General features: G+C 47.1%; 6 protein-coding genes across 6 annotated transcripts; 5 read left to right on the forward strand and 1 right to left on the reverse strand.

Annotated features, from left to right (window-relative positions):
* Positions 1-240: 240 nt before the first annotated feature.
* On the forward strand, positions 241-1,805 carry BDR25DRAFT_322061 (phosphatidylserine decarboxylase; the record flags this gene model as incomplete). The annotated part of the gene is made up of 4 exons (XM_033692007.1): positions 241-468; positions 535-702; positions 763-1,590; positions 1,659-1,805. 4 exons carry the CDS (start codon positions 241-243, stop codon positions 1,803-1,805), a joined length of 1,371 nt encoding a protein of 456 aa, XP_033553514.1.
* A 1,683-nt stretch (positions 1,806-3,488) lies between these two features.
* On the forward strand, positions 3,489-6,147 carry BDR25DRAFT_349748 (uncharacterized protein; the record flags this gene model as incomplete). Its single annotated transcript, XM_033694591.1, has 14 exons — positions 3,489-3,598; positions 4,300-4,360; positions 4,437-4,579; positions 4,633-4,689; positions 4,745-4,763; positions 4,847-4,963; positions 4,997-5,161; positions 5,205-5,220; positions 5,274-5,317; positions 5,374-5,526; positions 5,600-5,706; positions 5,760-5,800; positions 5,876-6,012; positions 6,040-6,147. 14 exons carry the CDS (start codon positions 3,489-3,491, stop codon positions 6,145-6,147), a joined length of 1,278 nt encoding a protein of 425 aa, XP_033553515.1.
* A 396-nt stretch (positions 6,148-6,543) lies between these two features.
* BDR25DRAFT_277969 (uncharacterized protein) lies at positions 6,544-7,270 on the reverse strand. The gene is made up of 2 exons (XM_033687648.1): positions 6,821-7,270; positions 6,544-6,770 (listed from the first exon to the last, which is right to left on the reverse strand). Exons 1-2 carry the CDS (start codon positions 7,173-7,175, stop codon positions 6,718-6,720), a joined length of 408 nt encoding a protein of 135 aa, XP_033553516.1. The 5' UTR covers positions 7,176-7,270; the 3' UTR covers positions 6,544-6,717.
* Positions 7,271-8,940: 1,670 nt separating this feature from the next.
* BDR25DRAFT_310024 (uncharacterized protein) lies at positions 8,941-9,684 on the forward strand (the record flags this gene model as incomplete). The annotated part of the gene is made up of 2 exons (XM_033691127.1): positions 8,941-9,062; positions 9,336-9,684. The coding sequence occupies 2 exons, from the start codon at positions 8,941-8,943 to the stop codon at positions 9,682-9,684; spliced, it is 471 nt and encodes a 156-aa protein (XP_033553517.1).
* Positions 9,685-13,069: 3,385 nt separating this feature from the next.
* BDR25DRAFT_209946 (uncharacterized protein) lies at positions 13,070-14,661 on the forward strand (the record flags this gene model as incomplete). Its single annotated transcript, XM_033684622.1, has 2 exons — positions 13,070-14,453; positions 14,537-14,661. 2 exons carry the CDS (start codon positions 13,070-13,072, stop codon positions 14,659-14,661), a joined length of 1,509 nt encoding a protein of 502 aa, XP_033553518.1.
* Positions 14,662-14,681: 20 nt separating this feature from the next.
* Positions 14,682-16,192, forward strand: BDR25DRAFT_300582 (Isocitrate/isopropylmalate dehydrogenase). Its single transcript, XM_033689403.1, has 3 exons — positions 14,682-14,942; positions 15,008-15,218; positions 15,307-16,192. The coding sequence occupies exons 1-3, from the start codon at positions 14,918-14,920 to the stop codon at positions 16,142-16,144; spliced, it is 1,074 nt and encodes a 357-aa protein (XP_033553519.1). The 5' UTR covers positions 14,682-14,917; the 3' UTR covers positions 16,145-16,192.
* Positions 16,193-16,209: the final 17 nt, after the last annotated feature.

Here is a 16,209-nt window from a genome sequence, read left to right on the forward strand (position 1 = left end):
TTTTCAACTCGGAATTGCTAACCTGAACATGTGATTGTTGCATTCCTGCATTTATTGAGCTCCTTGGCTGTATGAGGGGACGCAAGAACATTAATACATAAAAACCGCTTCCCCCTCTCTACCTCTACTGCCTCGTCTTTGTCTAAAAAAGTCTACACATTTCGTTTCCAATCACTCTTGACCACACTTTGGACCTTGACTTTCACAATGCAGCTGTTCCCCCCTATGAAGCCAGGGCCAATGGTCCCAGAAAATCCCCGTCACCCTTATATGAAGCACAGAATCGGCGGCTGGCTTCCCAAGCACCCTGATCACTTCCTTCAATGGCTGCACGGGGTTGTTGCCACAGTTAGAGAAGCTAAAAAGGCTGGGAAGTTGGCGAAGGAGCACACCTCCATCAAGAATTTTCGAGAGCTCATCGTGAGCAATACTCAAGTCCGAATGTACTTTAGTCTGATGTTTGAAGAAGTAAGATACTACTCTGTTTATATGATTGGCCCACAAAGCCTTTTAGGTTTGCTCACTGTTACCTAGATCCCGAACAATGAAGTGTATCAGACTGACCCAACTGGGAAGCGCGCCATTAAGGACTGGGAAGAGTTGTTGGCAACAATGAACCTGCTCTTGGAGCAAGCTCCCGGGTGGCTTTACAATACAGAGGGTCAGAAAGGACTGGTTGGATTCCCCTTTAATGCTATCCTGGTAAGCGGAGTTCATGCTAAGGAAGAATCTAACCCGCAGTGAAGCTAAAGCGTGCTCTAGGATTGGCCAATGGGGACAGCAGCCGGTGTCTCCGCATTCCTCCGCGAAGATGTGTGCGCCTGCTTCAAGGACATTCTAAATGAATACGGTCAGTTCCTGTCTTCCGAGAGATCAGGCCATGTCCTGAACAGCGACAATTGGTTCAGTCCCCAAGCTCTGCAGGAAATGAGCAGAGTCGCATCCGAAGGCTACGGGAAGACTCTTTCCTTCGAGCAAGCCTACGAGTGCAACCCAAGCCTCCCCGGCTACGGCTACAAGACGTGGGACGAGTTCTTCATCCGCAAGTTCCGGAAAGGGATTCGCCCAGTATACCAGGTCGGAGATGACTTACAGATTGTGAATTGCTGTGAGTCGACGCCTTATGCACTCCAATATGACGTGAAGCTTGTCGACAATTTCTGGCTCAAGGGACAACCGTATAGTCTCCAAGACATGCTAGGCAGCAATGAATACGGAAATATATTCCAGGGCGGAATCGTATACCAAGCATTTCTTTCTGCGCTAAGTTATCATTGCTGGCATGCCCCCGTCTCTGGCGTTGTTCGAGATGTGTTTTATATTCCAGGCTCCTATTACGCTGGAAGCTACTGGGAAGGGTTTGCGAATATTGACCCGATAACCGGACAGCCTGATCCAGATCCGGCGGGACCGAATGAATCTCAAGGGTACATTTGCCAAGTTGCAACACGAGCCGTGATGCTCCTTGAGGCTACCGACCCGCACATTGGCCTCATGGCTATCGTTCAGGTCGGTATGGCGGAAGTTTCCTCATGCCAATGGACTGTGGAAAAGGGTGACACTCTGACAAAGGGCCAAGATATAGGAATGGTGAGTTGAGTCTGGTTTCTTTCCTCCATCAGTCATTAGCATGCAATATTGACGGAAGTGCACCATAGTTCCACTTTGGCGGTTCAACACACTGTCTTATATTCCGGAAGGGTGTCGAGCTTAAATGGGTCAAAGATCCCATGGTTACTGGAGAGGACAAAAATTTACCGGTTTGTGGCGCACTGGCCCAAGTTATCGCGGGGCCTGCTAAGTAGGTCCGAGGGTGCATATCCCTGTATCCTTTTTGGGGGGAACACCAACACGTGCTTCGTCCTACTGCTTCAAGGATCCTTGTTTGCCTTCGAATAATTACGACAATCCTTACTGTTAAGTAGAAATATAGGACAATATAGTAGCAGTTCCAAATTCCCAGCTGTTTTGGTGTATGAATTTCTTCACCTGAGGTTTGTACATGCCAATAGAAGTATGTAGTCAATCCTTCGAAGTCACTTTGAGACATTATTGCAAGGTTTAAACCAAAGATTATTGATTTGATCATATCCCTACCGCCCTATTTGCTCTATTTTGCTTTGGGGATGGTGTCTATCTTGTCATTAGCATGCACCCGGAACCTGTTATTGACTCAGTAAGAGTATGGAAATTCTACTAGTATCTTATGAACAGAGCATAAAGCAAATATGCTCATCTCCGAGGCTAAAATTGTACAGTTGGGGTCAAGGGATCTCATATTTCATTTCTTGATGTAATGCATTTCAACCCATTCACATTCAATGATTGCCACATTTCTTCAAAACCAAACAATCCGAAACTGTAGCCTCGCCTATTCATCTCACCACTCCTTTAATATTTCTTCTAGAAGATTTTATTAATTCTCGCCCACGATAGGCAATTCTATCGCATCCTTAGGAGAAGGGCAAGATGGAGGAGCTATCGCGGAGATAACATAGGCGAGCGTTAATCAGAATATTTTAGTCTCTGTGGATAGGGCTTAGGGTGAAGTTGGTTCTGCGGGAGTCGTGGGAATCTAGATGTTCCGTTTAATTTCTGTTGAAGTTTGGACGATTTGGGACTAGGTAGATACAGCATGGAAGGGCTTGACAGAATGTGTGATAGGCGTCTAGGTATTATACCACGGCAAGACTCTCGTTTAAATTGTAGCGTGAACAAATCCGAGGGGTACTGGCTCAGGCGTAATTATCACGCGTTCAGCTTTCCGACAGTTATCTTCACACATTGACACTATATTTCCGAATCAGAAGAGCGAGAGGCTGAACGGTGTTATGGCATGCAATGCAGAAGATATCAAGGCTTATGGAAAGGAAGATTCGATACTTCAATTGAGATTCAATTATGCCTGAACTTCCATGATTCCAGTACGAGAGGTTCTAGGTATGAAGGAATGAATAGTTAGAGCATTAAGAGAACCTGTAAGCCAGAGGGGCTAGCAATGGGCTGTCCAGCCAACTCAGGATTTGGCGTCCTACGCTTCTATATATATCACATAGCGCCTCGGACTTCAGTCAGCCCCTCTCATAAATTATTCCCTTAGCAATGTTACATTTTTCTCATGCTCCTCTACAAGGTTGGTATGTTAGAACATATAGTTCGCATGCTCAAGATTGAGACTGGGGGATTTGTGTGTGACTTTCTTCACAATGGACCCCGTTGCTATGCCCAAATCGCCAGAGGATCTGAACGTGGCCTCGGCAAGTTGGAAGGGGTAGAGCCGAAGTTGAAGGAGAGAAGGAGTTTGAAAGATTCCTCGAAGGCATTTCGAGGGTTGGTGGTGGTGGCGATGTGAGTTGCTAGTTGCTAGTTGGGGCTCCAAAGTGTCAAAAGTGCCCATGGTGGTTGGGTGGGTCGTCGTGGAGATGGACGGGCGTGTGCGGCCCTAGGGATATGGGGCAATAATCTACTGAGGATAATAGGTTAGTGTTATGGACTCCCACGAACAGGGTGCGTCTCCTTCACTGGTTCCATCATTTCGCCTACAGGGAGATGTGGGCTTCCCACCTGATTTTTGGATCACTCATGACTGCGGAACATGGTATTTAATAGAACATAACTGTTACTGTCAGTAGTGTTTTTAAGGCGTTACTAGCGGCAATAGAGTTTCGTTCTTACAGAGAAAGTGAATTAAAACAGCCTTACTAGCAGTAACAGTCACTACTAAGTTAATTAGTTGTAAAGTTACTGTTTAGTGCAGTTACTGCAGTTACTAGTGTTTCTAGAGGCTCTAGAGAGCTAGTTGCAGAGATTGTTTAACTCTAAGTGAACAATTCCTCTAGCAATCTAGTTGTGTTGTAGCTGCAGAGCCTTAATTAAAGCACTCACAGCTTATAGTAGGGATAGATAGGAAGTTAATAGCTCTCTTGTACTGTGTTAGATAGTGCTTACGCCTAATTTAATGCTACTAAGTTAGTGGATCTCTATAGATTATATCGTCTTTGGCTGCAACAAGGAGATTAGATTTAGCAGTATTAATGTACTGCTGCAGCTTGTTTGCCAGGCGTGCCTCCTGTTCTATAGCAGCCCTTATACAACTACGCGCAAAAACGTCCTCCGCGAACGCGTTACTAAAAGAGTAAGAAATTAATTAGTATAGGCAGTTACTGCAGTAAATATAGTCTTATTAACTGTATAGTAACAGCGGGTAATTTACTTTTGTTCTAACTGCTAAGAGATTGCTACTATCAGTAACAGTAGGAAGAGTACTACGTTCTATTAAACACCATGCTGCGGAACTAGTTATTTGTTAACAAGCGAGCCACGTAAATTGAACCTTTTCATCTCTGCAGTGAATTTCACTGTCAGGGCCCTTTAGTTGTAATATATAAACCCTAATTCCAGCCAAAAGACCTCTAATACACCACCATACATTTCAGAGCCCGCGGAAAGGCTCAACCACACGACTAATTCAAGCTAATCTCGACACCAACCTCATGAAATGGTATCTGAATCTACGGTCCCAGTCAATGGCGATGGTGACGGCGACTGGGATCCCGACGCCACGTCCCGTGCACGTTCAGTCGTGGATATAAAACGCGAGCTTAGAAGCCTTTCGTCTAGTCAGAAGGCTAGTGGTACTGATTTCGAGCAGCTGGTAGCGGAAGCTATGTCGATTCGGCTAGGGAAGCCGTAACTTTTGTTGAGGAAGCGCTTGAGAGCAAGAATATGAGCCACTAAAAATCAGAGGTGCCTTTTTATCAAGAGTAAACTTTGCTATACTAACGCGGTTATCTAAGCTTTGGCTGTAACTATTAATCTAGATCGGCTCTGGGGAGCACTGGGCGAGAATCATACCGACAAATCTAGTGTCCAGTTGATTTATGTGGACACAGCTGTGACCTCTATCTACAAATCCTTTCGCAGCCATCCTAAGGACAAATTTAATCCAGCTGCGGACTTCATAGTAATTCTCCGAGATCTCAAGAACTTCAACTAGAAGAGCTGTATAGGCTACACTCTGTACTACTACTTCCATAGCTCTCTAGCAGAAGTCAATAGAGAAATCTTCAATGGCAGGATTCAGGAAGATCTAGAGGAATGGATACGATGTGTTCTAAACTTCCTGGATGCTGTTAGGGAATATGGGAAGATAACTACAACTGTCTAGCAAGAGCGACACTTAATTATGCAGGCGCTCTCCAAAGTCTGCAAGCGAGCCGAGTGCGAGTGTTGGAATCCAAACTGCACGCATTAATGGATGAATGTCACGATAGACGAAGATTGGACTATTAAGCTGCGGGCTCCATGGGAGTCTATCGTGAACTAATCAACTACGCTTAAGACGCGCGAAAAGTTCGACACATCCACCGTCAGCCACCTCATCAAATTCCTTTCACAATCAGACACTATCGGTGGGCTTGCGTGCCGAAGCTTGCAGGCTACAAGGCGTCTCGCAAGTTTAGAAAGCACAGGATCTCCCTGAAATACTCGTCGTTCAATTCGAACCATACCTCTCCAATAGTTGCAGTACCCTGTTGAGTTCAACCTTCTAACAAGTCTCGGCCAAATTGTCGTGAATTGGCGCTACTGATCGGCTCAGGAGCGAGCTTTAGAGCGAGCTTCAGAGCATAGTAAGAATGTCACCCAACAGGCTGCCACTCGCAGTGAACTGATGAACCAAGCCCTGCATGGACTTCACTCGGCTGTGTCAGATACATAAACTCACCCCACCCTAACCAAGGGTGAGTAAAAGCTCGCAGCGGCGGTGCAACAGGTTTCTGCATAACCTTTCAGGGAGGTAGTCTGCCTAACTTAACGCTTCTTGAAGGCACTATGCTCAACCCATGAAATTTACGATGCAACTTGTTCCATCAAGCACTGGAATTTTCGAACAATCCAGGCTATCCATCACCGAGTAAAAATCAGAGCACGTATGCCTTGCATACAGCGGTTGGTAATAACCAGCAGGGTACTGGAAATGCTCCAGCGGTCCTAGCCCAGCAGTGGCGGGATGTGCGGCCTGGACGAACGATCGGTCAGGAGAATATGGCCAGCAAAACTACTCTCGGGTTCGGGCATAGTGAGAATACTTTCCAAGGGAATGATGAGGATGTTCTCGAAGCTCTCTATGCGAAGCAGTCGAATTGAGATGTCGTGAAATAAAGAGGAGTGAGAATTGTAGTTTATTAACGTGGAGTTTCAGGTTTTTTCTCGTGTGAGTTATTAGATTGGGTGTTTCTTTCGGGGTGGGATTTTCGTGCATCAATGGAAAAGAGTTCATCGCTTGCCCACTTCTTCTAGTGATCCCGTGATAACCTAGGTCCCATTTTATTTTAGGCCAACAACTAAATGATCACTTCGCTTTCCCTATCGCACTCGCCAGGGGAGTTAGAACTTGTGTCTTGCAACCTTTCACAAAGAATTGCTTAACAACACAGCCAGGCTGACAGAGTTAGTTAGCCATCAAACAGTACATTATTTGAATGAGGGCAAAAATAGCCTGCTCGGCCAAGATCTTCAGCCATCGATTATAAAGTTCACAGGCAAATTTGCACCACCATATAATTGAGATCTCAAGGCCTCGAAGAGAGACCATCCATTACTTCATAGCATTTTTATTCGCGGCCGTCATGCCCCAGCCGATGAACCCCTTGAGTCCCAATCGTACTCATGCCTGGGTATTACCCACCCCACCCGCCATCCATTGCCTTGTGTATCCTACAACTCATCCTTGCTGACGCCCTCGATCGAAACCAATTCCGTCTCGAAGACTTTGAAGTGTTAGCAGTCATCACGTCTCTAACGGAAGACATCAACGTACTCAACACACTATTGGCAGGAATTGGTCCCACACCACTGTCTCCATACGCCCAATCCGGCTGAATGGTCAGCTTCCTCTTCTCACCAGGGCACATGTCCAAGAGACCCTGATCCCATCCCTTGATGACCTGGCCCTTTCCGACAGTAAAGCTCAGCGGCTGGCCCCGGTTGTAGCTAGCATCAAACTCAGTGCCGTCCGTCTCCAGCGTACCGCGGTAGTGTACGTTGATTGTGTCGCCAGCGATGGTCTTGCGGCTGCATTCGGCGGGGACGGTGACTTCGGTCTTGAGGTGCTCATTGTTGATGATGGCGAGGGCGGCGGGAATGAGGGAGACGAGGATAGCGAGGAGCTTCATGGCTACTGTTTCGGGGTGTGATAGTTTATTAGAAACTATAAGGGAGGATTCGGGGTATTTGTAGAGCAATTGGATAGTGTGGAGGAAGGTCGAGGAGACGTGGCTCGGAGGACGAAGTCAGCTTTGTCTTTGTGGGGAAGAAATGCCAAGCCACCGGTTCTTGCCATGTGGCCTCCGCTTGGATCTTCTTTGATCATCGCGGATATTGATTGGCTAAGCGGCCGACCATTTCCACACATCACTCTTACAATAGGTTGAGGAGATCTATTACTTTGTCAATGGCACACTTTACATATCTGCGTTGAAATAAAAATTTCTTTCTGTGACCTCACCAAGCATTTACGCAATGTATGTACATACAAACCGAAATGAGAGAACTAGAACCTACACTATCAAATATTACACTATCTCTACCGCTAAGCCCTCTCTCCTATTGGTCTGGATATAAGCTGGTTATTAATCCGATTGGTAGAAAATCAAATAACTAAAAGGCTTTGTTGTTCTACATTTTTAAGCTTGTCAGATTGAAGCACTGTTTCTGGGCTTCCTGAGATGAATGATGGGTTTGGATATGATGTATGGGATGATTGATTGATTGTATTCATTGTGTTGATTTATCGATCCTTTTTCTGCTCTACTCGTGTTGCTCGGCTTTTTGTTCTGCCGATCCGAGTCCCTCGCGCACTAGCCCTATGCGCGACCAGCTTGCAACATGCTGCAATTTGCTGCAAAATGCTGTAACATGCTGCAATTTGCTGCAAAATGCTGTAACATGCTGCAATTTGCTGCAATTTGCTGCAACATGCTGCAAAATGCTGCAAAATGCTGCAAATTGCAGCAACATACTGTTCGAGCTTATTGCTCGTACTATGTAGCAGCTTTCGTCAAACGTTCCTCCTGTCTTGACAGTAGGTGCGCATATCTGACAAAGCTTTAAGTAATTATTCTGCTCTGCTACATGCTTAATCTAGTCTTCTTTTTTCCCTATTGTAATTAAAGACAACACAGTTAGGGGTGTTAAAATTACTTCTGCTGCGTGGTTTTTCCCTCTAAATTTGATTAGTGCTGCTAAGACCTTCTAAGCAAAGCCTGTTATCCTTCCTAATCGGGACTAGCCACCTTCTTCCTGGAAAGGAAGGCTAACCTGCTCGTGTTGATATAAATACCCGAGCATACATTTTATTTACAGTATATCTTTTTGCAACCTGTGAAACGATAGGACACAGGAAGGATGTTTGTGATTTAATCGCCTCGTTCACGAACCCAAGAAGGCCCCTGCACAGGCAGAAAATGCAACGAAGCAGGCAGCTTCCGAGAATCCATGACTCGAGTTCCGCTTTCCCCCCCAAAGGAGAACACACCGTCTCTAGAGAAGAAGTCCAAAGAACCCCAAGCAAAGAAGTAGCTAAACTAAATAGGATTAATGCGAAACTTTCACGGAAGGTAGGTTGCCTCAGCCTTGAAACCTGCGCCAGCGCTGGTTTGAACAACATAACAATCATCATTATGAATGACAAATAAACCTGATATGAGTGGAGTAACTTCCTATATTCGCGACATCTTCGCTGAGGATAAGCATTCTAATTAGGCCGAAAGGATGAATGCTGGATTTGCCGGAGCATTTCCCTTGGTGGTTGCCCTTATGGATATTATTTGCATGGTGGGTTTCGGCCGCACGCACATGACATAGAAGTGGGATAATTTTGAATTGATGGCTATTTTTCATGGCGCAGCTGTGGTGGTTATCTCGAGTGTTTTGGGAACAATGTATAAGCTCACGACAAGAGGATTGCGCAGCTTCTATCATGTTATGCAAATACCTCATCACGTTCCCAATTCAGAAATCTGGACACTAGATGGAGCAGGCAGTTGCAAGGAAGAAATAATGTATGCTTTCAACTCTCTCGTACCAATGAAATACGCCCAATCTCCGCGCAAAATGCATAACAAGAACATGGTGCGAGGTTTAGGTTGATTGGAAGCAAGCGGAATCCACCTCTTCTAAAACCACTATTAACAAGACTTTTAATATGACCCCGTCGCACTAGATGTCGAGAAATAGTAGACTATCACCCCTACCTTTTTGTAACTTAAAAGCCATCGGCAGCAATGCAGGGCCTGTAAATCCGAAACTCTGCACTGATATCTGACAAAAGTAAGACGTTGTGGTGCGGCCGCTCCCGAGAAGACGAATAGTGTAACAAAGAAGACTGCCGCAAAACGACCAGGCTGGCCGAATCCCAAGGAGATAAAGGCTTTAACAAAAGCAACTAGTGGTATGAAACTCCCAAGCCTGCTGACTATAGATACGGAGGAACTGTTCTATAGAAAGCGTTCACAAGCAGCGGCGAAAGGTGCTGAAGAGAATATCACCGGCAGTGACAGTCTCGACAGCCAAGGCATGACCCTTCCCAGCCAAGCTCAGTCCTTGGTGATCGTCGACATCACAAGCGAGGCGCCAAAGAGACACCAGAAAGCAGATTTTATTGCTAGCGGAGAGTATCGCTGAACATACCCACGTGTCAAACCGTAGCCCCTACTAGAAGGACTTCCCGAGAGGGAACTCAAGCCTGGCGAGAAATCGTTCGATCCTGAACTCAGGGTTGCTGTTAGGAGTAAATACAAGTGGATGGAACAGGCCGTCGCCAACCACAACAAGAACCGCCACGAGGGTTCGCAAGACTATATTATGCTTAAAGATCGTCAGAAAAAAATAGAAATCAGGGCTTCCCTAAGGAGAGCCACCAAGATCACACAAAATGCTTCAGAAAATGCTTCAGAGCCCTCAGGAATGCCAGAGCTGAAAGAGAAGAAAGTCCAGGCTTCCCCAGTAGAGTGAAGATGAGGCGAAGATGATCGCAGGGGACCATGAGAGGGGATACAATTTCAGTTCCTCCTGCACTTAGAGCGCTTCTTTTGCCCATCGCAAATTATAGGAATTGAGTAAAATAGATGGTACTTTGGTGAATCTTAGAATCGAGGGATATGGGATCCAGGAATCTATTCTTGAATAACACAAGAATTCGCAGTGAGGGACAATACGACGGCCCGATAAGATCAGAGTCTCCAGGACCTAGCAATATAAGCCGCCAGCCAGCCAGCCAGCGACGTAAGCGCTACTGACCTGGAACCCAGTGTATTAGGTTCATAACAAGATAGTGGTGGCGAAGTAGAAGTAGAAAGTTAGTATATGGTTCAAGATCAACGAGGAACAGAAGACTAAGAAGGCTGCTGCTCTTACCGCTTCTTCAAGGCCTAAGAACGCCCAGCCTGTCTATGAGCAGCTTTGTGGAGTCCCAAACCCAGAGAATACGCAGGGCTTCCAACAGTCCGTACAAAGTGAACCGTAACGGTCACGTGTTCAGTATGAAAGTGCCAAGTTGGTGAGCCGCACCGTACATTTAATGATGCTCTAGGTACAGTACGTAGTACAGATCATATTATGCTTTTAGAAAGTTTATATGGTAATTCTAGAGAAGTAGGAGGGTTCTAGCAAGCAGAGGCCTGCAGGGAGCGTTTAGAAGTTTCTAGGGGCTCTAATTAGCCAAAAGTTTTACAAGGACTACGTTGCAAGGCGATCGCACGCCGTTAAAGGTGTGGGCTCATAGCACAGATTTAGCGCTTCTGGTGGAGTAGGGTAAGATAATCTACCTCTAGCTTTACTATTAGTGTTATAAGCAAGGCTCTTAAGGCGCTGCAAAGGCGGTAGATAGCTATAAATATATTATTTAGTATCTAAAAAGGGAGCAAACAATTGACTTTGCCCTTAAATTCCTTACTATCCTAGCTACTAGTTGTAAGTGCAAGAGGTGTTTTAGCACAGCTAGTTGTATAGTAACTAGTAATTAAGGCTATTTAACTTAAAAAGAACTAGCTATACTATAGATAGTAAGCAACAAGCTTTTAGACCCATCTGCTTTTATAAATGGAGATAATTAGTTAATTTATAGCTAATTAGACCTTAATGCTGTGTCTCTAGATACTTATAATCTAGGCTGTTTTAACTAGAGTACAGTGTACTTTAATTATATTGTACTATTTGTACAGATCACGTGGTCTGTAACAGTTACAATACGTACACCTAGCTCTCCTCCTCCCTGTCGTACGGACGTACACAATTCTCACCCGCACAGGCCACGGAATCGCCCAATCGTACAGTACTACGCCTCGTTGGAAGCGCTGAGAATACGGCCGTCGGAGTCAAGGAGTGAGCTGCAACGGTCGGCATGCTCGCCGCTCTAGTGGTCATGAAGTTGATCTTCTCCCATATTGCAGTCATCGAGACGGGGACCCCTGCTCCCCAATAACCGCCAGCGAGGAAGATGATCTCCCTTTCCAATTACTCACAGAAAGTTAAGAGCGGCCGGACCCAGAAGAAGGAAGCACCGAAGCCTGTCGTTGTGGCTTCCGTGAAAAGAGTCGGAATCAAAGTCAAGCCGACCAGCGGGCAAGGCTTCTTCGAGGTCATCGCAGCAGCCTCCGTAGCTTATAAACCTCTTTTGGACTCTCCATTTCCAGCTTCAGATTCGGCTTCTTAGGAGTCCATCAACAATTACGATCCGAAATACTTTGATGTTGATATATCCAGCTCTCTGTTGGATTTTCGCGATGGGATACTCCGAGGGTGGCAAATTTTCCGGCGTAATTGGGAACACAGCGTGGGTCTGTTGTATTTTTAGTTTCGGTTTGAAATTTTCAATGCCTTGCACATCGATAAAGAGGTCTAATATGCCTATTGTCCTTTGTTACCCGATAGAATGCGCCTATTCTGGGAATTTAATTTCCTCATATTCTTGTGTGCGTGCGTGATAAACCCATTTTGCTAACGCTAAGTTTGCCCACATTCTACACGTTTGGCTTACTGATGTGTACCATGGAAGTCTAATCTAAAGAAATGTCCCCTAACAGTGTTGCTAGCTTTGCAGAGATGGAATATATTCTCCTTCTCTTCATGTAGTTATAGAGTGCCGTATCGTAAGAATTAGAGTTAGTATTTCTAGGTTAGGTCAAAAGCGTCAAGCAGTGAGAGATACAGAAACATAGGGCAGGGTCATCACTTCTCGGGGAGTTTAGTAGGATATAATTTGAACCAATTCAGGCTGCCCAGAGCCTCGCAATTAATATTCCAAGGATAGATGGAAGAGGTGAAGTTGAAGGCTTGACATGCCACCACACGGATTAGGTCGGGCCGGAGCCTCTCCTAGGCCCGTGCTGGTGACGAAAGTCAACCTTGAAATGTTGTCATCGATCAAAGTCCGATCGCATCACATTATCATCCACGAGCACTTCGTTCTCTTTTAGATATAAACCTACCGACGCTTCCTTATCGCTTTGTGAAAGTCTTTATCAATGAGTCCTTCTTCTCCTCACGGACTCCACTCCCAAATCGGAGAATAACTCCCCCAGCCGACAAGCAGTCTTGTCTCACACCATCCCCGATATCGCCGGCTTTGAGGAACTCTCAAAACAGGCTTCCGACATCGACTGAAGCATCCCTAAGGTCGTGATTAACAGCCCCTCGCCCAGGGTACCGTGCGTGATCGATCAACATCATACGGAGAGGGACATCCACTAGTCGTGATTCAGAAGGTGCCACGGTAGCATCCCAGATAGGTGCGGCAACGCTAGAGGCTATCATTTGCCGACTCATTCTCTCCATGTTCGAGGCACAGTACCTTGGCTAAGATAGGCTCATCCCAAGGCTCAATTGAGAGGGGCTCACGACCTATTTCATTAGCTGAAGGTGAAGTGGCTTTAGTTAAACTCCATCACACCTTGGTGTTCTCGCATCGACCCTACGACTGCAGGCGCGTCGTTTTAGTCGTGGACTGTTTATGAGAAAGCAAGGGGAGAATTCGACAGTCTAGCCAGGAACCTCCGCCATGACCTCCTTCATGGACGCACCAAATCCCCCACCACTCCTCTCATTACCCCCTGAACTTATACAGCAAATCCTCACATTCGTCTCTCTTTCGGACCTTCTCTCCATATCCTTAGTGAACCGTGTCCTCTATGAGCATTCTCTACAAGACACTTTGTACAAACCCCTTGTACAGTCCCCCACCCAAGGTATCACTCCCGCTAAGCCAGACGAGTTAACCTGGCGGGAGCTCTACAAAACCCATCACCCATACTGGTTCATACCACGGAACAAGATCTGGTTCGCAGACAATGTCCATACTGGAAAGCTCTTGATTGCCAGATACAACCACCGACTAAATGCCATCGAAGCCTTCGCCCTTGTTGCCGAGCGCCGTCAACCCACCTTTCCGATATGGGATTGGCATCCGGAAGTTATCATTCATACATTCGATCCCAAACTCCAACTCGACTTGAATGCACCTATTCTCCGCCTCGATTGCAAGGCTTATGAGAATGCGGTTGGAGACGTGGTTTATCGCCTTCAAAAAGAAGTTCCTATGAACGTGCACCAGGATCATCCAGAATCACCGGCAGGCCACCACTCCCGCCTCATACTCACGTCACCTTTGCCACCACACAAAACTTCTTCATCTACTTCGGTGTGGCCACCACTCATACTTCCTAGTGAAAACCGTACACGCACCAATTCGGCGACCCATTTCCGCGATATCTCAGATCGCCCTTCTACCCTATCCGAGCTTTCACCTTCAACATTTAGAATAAGAAAGTGGCTACAGTTCTCGTCACGCCGCCTTGGTCATAACCAGCACATTGGCGAGGAGATCATTACGTTCGCAACTTTGCCGGAGGAACTATACACACCCACACCACAGAAGCCATGGCAAGGAATCTGGTGTGGGGATTACGCAGGACATGGGGTCGAATTTCTGGTTGTCACACAACCTGAAGAACCAGATTCCTTGCCTTTGCGGGCGGATTGGGCTATGCTTGAAAGAGAACGTCAGAGCAGCGTCAGTAGTGTGGATTCTTGGAGCACAGCACATACAAGCCACTCGTCAGGAGAAGCGGGACATCAGAATGACGCAGGACATGTTTCAGTTACGGACCCAAACATCGAGACCAGCTGGGGTACGGCTCAACCCCACGAATACCCGCGAGAACATGCCTCTTCATCCGCGGCTACCACGTCTTGTAATGAGGATGACTCCATATACCGAGGGCGTATTGAAGCTATCAAACTCACCGGTGATCCTAACATTCCACGCGGTGAATACACATTCATAGCACCTGACATTGGGGCCAACGGCTTGGTCCGAATTGCAACGGAAGACATGTTTAAAGGAGCCAGAATCGTGAAAAGCGTCGGCCACATCGCGGCGAGGGGCTACCGGGATGGTATGTGGAACAGGGAATACTTTCTTACGCATTATTGTTTGTTTTTGTCCGCAATACGCTTCACAGCTAACTGTTCCCCACAGATGACTTTATACCATCTCAGCTCATTCTCATCTCGCATGACCGACTCGCGCAGTACTGGGAGGAGTTCGGACATGTGTCGTTTTATCAGCGGGTCAATATTGATGAGTTCACAAAGGTGGATTAATGTTTTATGGTTCCATAGTGGTTGCTGCTGTCGACAATCCGTGGTGGATTTTCTCCTATGTTATAATATCAACTGCATGAATCCCCTCCTTCGTCCCAAGTCAACGAGCATATCTCAACAAGAACAGTCATGCACTTGCGCCTCAAAAAGGCGCTATTCCCAGACCAGCCTAGCCCTCTTTCCCAGGACATCTCCGATCACCGGCGCACCCCAAAAAATCCGCGTGAGCACCTGAGAAACCACACATCTCTTCACAATGGCGGCTCGAACCCTCCGAATAGGTACAATTCCCCCTCCAAACTCCCCAATTGCTTCTTCTGAATCCCGTATGCTCAATTACACCCAGGCCTCATCCCCGGCGACGGCATAGGCCGCGAAGTTATCCCCGCAGGACGGCGAATCCTCGAAGCCCTACCCTCGTCCTTGAACCTCAAATTCAGCTTCACACACCTCGATGCGGGCTTTGAAACGTTTCAGAAGCAGGGTGTTGCGCTGCCGGAGAAGACGGTCGAGGCGTTGAAATTGGATTGTGATGGTGCGCTGTTTGGAGCTGTTTCGTGCGTCCCCAGCCAATTTCCCCCAAATACCCACCCTTCAATCCGTACCGCCGTGACATTGCCACTAACAATGAGTTTGCGGCTTTAGATCCCCAACCGTGCAAACGAAGGGCTACTCCTCCCCTATTGTCGCGCTACGCAAGCGCCTCTCCCTATACGCCAACGTCCGCCCCGTGAAATCCATCTCCACCTCCACCTCCCCCGTTGACCTTGTCATTGTCCGCGAAAACACCGAAGACCTGTACGTCAAAGAAGAGCGGACCTACGCGGCAGCCGATGGCACCAAAATCGCGGAAGCCATCAAGCGGATTTCGGAAAACGCGAGTTTCCACATCGCGACCATGGCGGGAGATATTGCGCTGCGGCGACAGAGGGTTAGAGATAGTGGCGTCGAGAGTATACATACCGGGCCGGTTGTTACGATTACGCATAAGAGTAACGTGTTAAGTCAGACCGACGGCTTGTTTCGCGAGACAGCGAGAAAGGCGCTAGCGCGGGATGCGTACCAGAGGGTCAAGGTGGAGGAGCAGATTGTCGATAGCATGGTGTACAAGCTCTTCCGCCAACCAGCCTCCTACGACGTTATCGTTGCGCCCAATCTCTACGGTGACATTCTGTCAGACGGCGCAGCGGCCCTCGTCGGTAGCCTCGGGCTCGTTCCGTCGGCGAATGTTGGACATGGGTTTGTTATCGGCGAGCCGTGTCATGGGTCTGCGCCGGATATTGAGGGACAGGGAATCGCGAATCCAATTGCGACAATTCGGTCTACGGCTTTGATGTTGGAGTTTCAAGGCGAAGAGAGGGCTGCTGCGGTAATCTATAAGGCCGTGGATGCGAATTTGGAGGAAGGGAGACTGTTGACGCCAGATATGGGGGGCAAGGCTACGACGGAGGAGGTTATTGAGGATGTGTGTAGGAGGTTGTAAGACAGTAAGGGACATTAGAACTATATAGAGCCAGATACCATTAAAAGCGGAAACATTTTCCATGA

This window comes from Lindgomyces ingoldianus (assembly GCF_010093535.1).
Source record: "Lindgomyces ingoldianus strain ATCC 200398 unplaced genomic scaffold BDR25scaffold_3, whole genome shotgun sequence".
Taxonomy (NCBI): domain Eukaryota; kingdom Fungi; phylum Ascomycota; class Dothideomycetes; order Pleosporales; family Lindgomycetaceae; genus Lindgomyces; species Lindgomyces ingoldianus.

What these genes read in the sequence shown, in the direction of transcription:
- BDR25DRAFT_277969 (XM_033687648.1), bottom strand. Translation starts at nt 7,175, where the DNA reads ATGAAGCTCCTCGCTATCCTCGTCTCCCTCATTCCCGCCGCCCTCGCC. An exon ending in TCCTGCCAATAGTGTGTTGA is followed by an intron (nt 6,771 to 6,820) that starts GTACGTTGATGT and finishes AACACTTCAAAG; the next exon opens with TCTTCGAGACGGAATTGGTT.
- BDR25DRAFT_300582 (XM_033689403.1), top strand. Translation starts at nt 14,918, where the DNA reads ATGGCGGCTCGAACCCTCCGAATAG. An exon ending in GGCTCGAACCCTCCGAATAG is followed by an intron (nt 14,943 to 15,007) that starts GTACAATTCCCC and finishes AATTACACCCAG; the next exon opens with GCCTCATCCCCGGCGACGGC. An exon ending in GCGCTGTTTGGAGCTGTTTC is followed by an intron (nt 15,219 to 15,306) that starts GTGCGTCCCCAG and finishes TTGCGGCTTTAG; the next exon opens with ATCCCCAACCGTGCAAACGA.